Source organism: Vitis vinifera, chromosome 3 (assembly GCF_030704535.1).
Source record: "Vitis vinifera cultivar Pinot Noir 40024 chromosome 3, ASM3070453v1".
Taxonomy (NCBI): domain Eukaryota; kingdom Viridiplantae; phylum Streptophyta; class Magnoliopsida; order Vitales; family Vitaceae; genus Vitis; species Vitis vinifera.
Window position 1 is genome coordinate 18151813 of NC_081807.1, and position 5764 is coordinate 18157576.

The 5764-nt window shown below is 39.5% G+C and overlaps 1 protein-coding gene across 1 annotated transcript; it reads left to right on the plus strand.

Annotated features, from left to right (window-relative positions):
• Positions 1-343: 343 nt before the first annotated feature.
• On the plus strand, positions 344-4764 carry LOC104878948 (putative disease resistance RPP13-like protein 2). The gene is made up of 3 exons (XM_019218476.2): positions 344-728; positions 1034-4258; positions 4387-4764. Exons 1-3 carry the CDS (start codon positions 679-681, stop codon positions 4391-4393), a joined length of 3282 nt encoding a protein of 1093 aa, XP_019074021.1. The 5' UTR covers positions 344-678; the 3' UTR covers positions 4394-4764.
• Positions 4765-5764: the final 1000 nt, after the last annotated feature.

Consider the following 5764-nt stretch of genomic DNA (forward strand, 5'->3'; position numbering starts at 1 on the left):
TGAAAAATAAAAAATAAATAAAATAAATAAAAAAAACTGCCCCATATAATTGTACATAACTCGGGTATCTAATGTTTACCTCTTCAACAAGGTGTTTTGAGTTTTATACAGAGGATTACATATATTGCACCAGCTTCTTTAATGTCCAAGAAACCCACTACCCATTTCCCACCTTATCTTTCTCATGTGGAAACAAAACCTTTCGACATTGGAGACATTTGTTTATTTAAGTGGACTCCCTTGTGTTACAAGTCTTTCAAAAAGAACTAGCCTACCAGTGTTCCTCTTAGAAAAATGGTGGAAGCAGTCCATTGTCTCTCATAGACAAAAAGAAAAAGAAAAAGAAACTGATGGTATTGGGTGGTCAATATGTGGTGGTCACAATAAGTTGGCTTTCAGAGGAAAATACATATATAAAGAGAGAGGAAAGGAGAAAAGACGTCAAGGGGGAATGTTCTTAGAAAGAGAAGATAAAGGTGGTCAGTATGAATTGGGTTGGAAATTAAAAAGGAAAAGGGGTATTTAAAGTGAAAAGGAAGGACAAAATGATCAGGGAATGATCAGGGAAAGACTTAGTTTTACTTGGTAGTTCCCAGATTTCCTTGCAATTGTGAGTTTGTTACTAAGGCCGCCTCCACTCAGTCCTTTGCTGTTCGCGGCCGGCTTCATCTTGGCAGTATGAAATGGCTATTGAGTTTCGTCGGGGGCATGGTCGCCTACAGCTTCCTGTAAGAACAATGAAAAATTGATCAAGTCTGCAATATCATCTCCCCTTTTGTGATCCTCCTAAAATGACTGATTATTAAATATTTATGCGTTAATAATTATTTCGGTAGTTGTTTACTTTTATTCATCATCCTCCAGCATTATATTGATATTTTGTCTGAGTTTTTTCTTCTTTTTTTTTTCCCCCCTTGGTTTAGTTTATATGTTCTTGTTCGGATTGAAAAGAAAAATCCAAACGTCTTGATAATTATTAAGATATGTTTTAATTAAGATTTGTGTGAAAGCCTTTCTGTTCCTTTCCCCGCAGAAAAATGCTGGCTGAATATTCTAAAAGGAAGCAAAGGGAGGAGGCGTGGAGGATGATGGCAGAGGGTAGAAATGAAGAAGCTAAGGAGATGCGGCATAGAAACTCTACCATGAAGATGAACGACACACCAGACTGGGACACTATAGATTGGGCGGAGGTAGATGACTCAAAAGATTTGTTGAAGATAGTCTTGTCGAGGGTCATAGAGAAACTCTGTGTTGTGTGGATTCAAGAACCAGCAGTTTTCGTTGGAGTCGAAGAAGAGGCCCAATGGATCCAAAGAGAGTTGATGCACGCTCGGCTAAAATATAGTTATGTCCCAGAGCAATTAATGGATGTTGTCTATGATTTTGAAGATGTGATTGATGACCTTATACTCAGATCAGCCGCAAAGCAAAGGAGAATAGGAAACTGGGAGAGGTGCCTTTTGTTAATAAGAATTCACAAGAAGCTAGAATTGATCAAGTCTAAGATCCCTGCTCTTCCTCATCTCCCACGTTATTACTTATTACAAAGTGGCGGCCCCTCTAACTATATTGAAGAAATAGACTGGTCAGACATCTTCTTGATACATGGTCAGAGTATGGCAAACACGGTTGTTTCCCCAGTGGAAGAGAAGGTATCAGCTCTGCTAGCTCAGGAGGCAATTCATCCCTATACCAAGAAGAAGGCCATGCGGGTACTAGACAAACTCAGGTCTCTGAATGGTTTTCTCAAAGGCTTAGAATCAGTAGAATTAGATGATGGTGGAATGGTTTGGATGGAGGAGCTGTCCCATGTTTGCCTGTCTGCTGTGGTAGCCATTGAGGACTTCATCAACAGAACAGAACGGCTCACGAAAAGAAGTTGGATGGGACCTTCCAAGGGATTTCTTTCGGCTTTTGGCAAATTCAAATCTCAGGATAAGCTTGCTGTGGAGATGGACAAAATATATGCCAAGATCCAAAACCTCTCTATCCACCGGCCAACAGCAGTCAACCCACAAGGTCAAAGTAGGAACCCAAAGTCTACCTTGGGTTCTACCGCCCGAATCCCACGACAGCCAACAACGCAAGAACCTGATCTCGCTAGCTTTGGTGATGATGTGCATGCAATGATAGCACGGTTGCTTACAGATGATGAGAGTTTCAGAGTGATTCCAATTATGGGTATGCAAGGCATCGGAAAGACAACCCTAGCAAATTTGATCTTTAACCATAAAGCTGTTGTGGATCATTTCCCCTTTGCTGTTTGGAGGTCAGATGGCTATCGACTTCAGCTTCGTAACAAGGAAGAATTGATGGAGTCCGATCTAAGTCAATTGGGAGATGTGTGGAGTTATGATGACGAGATGCAACGACTGAAAGCTTTCTTGATTAATAACAGGTCTCTCATAGTTCTAGATGATTCGCATCTCTTGTACGACATGCTAGAAGTGCTCCCAGATACATTAAATGGCAGTAGAATGATTTTGACTACTTGCGAAACAAGGCTACCTCCAAATCTCAAAATGAAGAGTGATCCTCACCAACTGCGGTTACGGACAGATGAGGAGAGTTGGGCATTGTTTACCCATGCTTTGAAATTTAGCATACCCCCAGAATTGCTAAAGCTGAAAGACGAAATTGCAAAAAGATGTGGGGGGTTGCCACTGCTGATTGTAAAATTGGGGGAAGCACTCTCACACAAGGATGCAACCATTGAGGAGTGGTCCACTGCACTTCAACAATTTCATCATGACCAACAGCAACTTTGGCCCAATACCATCTACAAGATCCATAAGGATTTGTCCTTGTACATGAGGAGATGTCTATTTTATTTCACTCTATTTCCTCAAGATTTTGATATTCCGGCAAGAAGATTGATAACATTGTGGGTTGCAGAGGACTTGGTACAGCCAGAGGGCGAGAATGAAACTCCAGAAGATGTTGCAGAAAGGTGTTTGAATTTCTTGATAGCCCAGGGAATGGTTCAAGTGACAAAGAAGAAGCTTAATGGGAATGTTAAAATGGTGCGATTGCCCGATGCCCTAAGACAATATTGGTCATCCAAAGCTCAACAAGCCACATTTCTTGGAGTTCATACTAACACAAGATCTGAGTTGTCCCTAGGCACCAATAAGATCCGTCGTCTGGTTGATCATCTTGATGAAGAAGATATCAGCTTTGATCATATTCATGGTAATCACAACAGAACTTCTAGTACTTCTTTGACACCTTGCTACAAAGACGCACTTTCTTTTCTGTCCTTTGATACTCGAGAAGAAAGCAAACCAGGAGAAGAAGTGGGAAACTTTCTTCATCAAAGCATATCCAGTGGTGGCTTCCTAGTGCTGCTCGTGCTTGATCTCGAAAATGTATTCAGACCAAAGTTACCTGAGGCAATTGGCAAACTAACTCGACTAAGGTACCTTGGCTTAAGATCTACATTCCTCGAGATACTTCCATCATCTATAAGCAAGTTGCAGAATGTTCAAACACTGGACATGAAGCATACTTGCATCAACGCTCTTCCTTATTCAATCTGGAAGCTACAACAATTGCGACACTTACACTTGAGTGGGAGTTGTCGAAGTAAACTTATGCTTCGACATGATACAAATATTCCTACTATCCTCCAAACATTGTGTGGGCTTCTTGTAGATGAGGAGACTCCCGTAAGAGATGGCCTAGACAGGTTACTCGATATTAGGAAATTGGGATTGACAGTATCATCTAAACAAGAGGCAATAACATTGCAACTGCAGGCAGTAGTTGACTGGGTTCTAAAACTGAACCAACTCCGGTCTTTAAGGCTCAAATCTATTGATGAAAGCAATCAGCCATGGGATCTAGAGTTGAAGCCTTTAGTAAGCCTTGTGAATCTTTCTTACATTTACTTGCTCGGACGGTTAAGGAATCCATCCATTATGTCCCAATTCCCATACAGCCTCATCGACCTCACCTTATCAGGGTCAGGACTTGTAGAAGATCCAATGCAGTCACTGGATAAGCTTCCCAACCTTAGAAGTCTTAAATTGATTGCCAAATCTTATTTAGGGAAGAACATGCTTTGCTCTTTAGGAGGCTTTCCTCAGCTTCGAGTTCTTAAACTATGGAAGTTAGAGCAACTGGAGGAATGGAATGTAGAGAAAGGAGCACTACGAGCTCTTCGAGATTTGGAGATTAGGTTCTGCAGAAGTCTGAAAATTCTTCCTGCAGAATTGCTACATAGAACTCTCTTGAAAATTGAAATTATATCTGCCCAGTAAGTTCACTACTTCAGCTCTTGAAATTTGGTTTATAACCTACTTTAACATGAGATGATTGTTTTGTGTAACAAACAACCTGATATGCCATTGTGTTTTCTTTCTTTCTTTTTTTTTGTTTCATTAGGGTGTGAGAAGCTAAGCGAGAAGGTTCTGGTCTACTTCTTCGTGTTGGCCTTTGCTTTCCATTTCAATGTTTTTGCTGTTGGAGCAGATATTCAAATACTCATGAGGGCAGTTCTCAGTTGCAACAATTTATAGAGCTCCTTTTTTTGAATTGGGTTTCCATCCCTTCTGCTCATTATTCTGTTCTACCATTGATGCTATGTTCTTGTCTTTCAAACCTTAAATGCATACTGTATTGTACTTGTTAGTAGATTCTATAACTAGTGTTTGTGAACTGTAGAATCAGGGCATCATGAACACAATGGTGTTGTGGGTGTGAATGTTATAGAATTTTGCTTTGTGATTGTATTTGGATTGAATAGAGTATTTTTTTTCTTGTGGTTTGGGTATTTGAAACAGGGCAATCTACAAAATCCAAACCCAGTTGAATGTAAAGCCAGAAAGTTGCTGCCAGACAATATGTTGTATCTTCTGGTCATGTGCCCCTTCATGCTCCCTGCTGGTACAGGACAGATCAGATTTCAAGACAGATTCGCCAAGGCCATACAGTTTTTTAAGCACAACAAGGGCATGGAAGGAAGAAGGCTTGCCAAAGGTTACGTACCCCATCAGCACTGAAGTTCTAACTCTGCAAGTGAAAGGAGACAAAAGCAAGCATGTGCTATTCGATGCCTGTAGGCTCGCTAAGTCCCTACAACTCCTGGGGACATGTGAGAAATGGAGTCCAGAACAGAAATGGTATATGATATGTGATGTGTGGGTGGAGATGCTGTGTTATGCTGCAAGTCAGTGTCGATGGAATCTCCATGCCAACTTGCCAAGCAGCTGAGACGAGGGGGAGAGCTGCTCACCCATGTATGGCTTCTGATGGCTCCTTTTGTTATAAGTGAACATTTCAAGATTTCACAAGCCCATGACAACTGATGAGAATTTTTTCAAATATTATTTAAAAAAGGTTTTTTTTTTTTTTTTAAAGAAAACATAAAAATATACATTTTATTAGCCATTTTGTTTTTACATTGAACTTATACTTTGAAAAGACAAGTTAATTTTTTACATTTAATCTGGTCTTTTCAAAAGACTATTTCATGTGAAATCCTAAATTAATTACTCTCAAATTGTACTATCAAGTTTTAAAATGAATACCTTTATATATATGCATTATCGATCAACTTAATAAATTAACAATTTTAAATAAATTGATATTTTTAATATGATATTGAAACTCAGTGATGGTATATCCCTCTAATTTTATTAAATTTACATATAATCTCAAATGAAATATCGGTAAAGCCTAGTATTAGAGTTTTAACATAGGTTAAGAACAGATTGAGTGACGGTGTACCTATTCCCTTGTTTTGCTAACCTTACTTTTTATT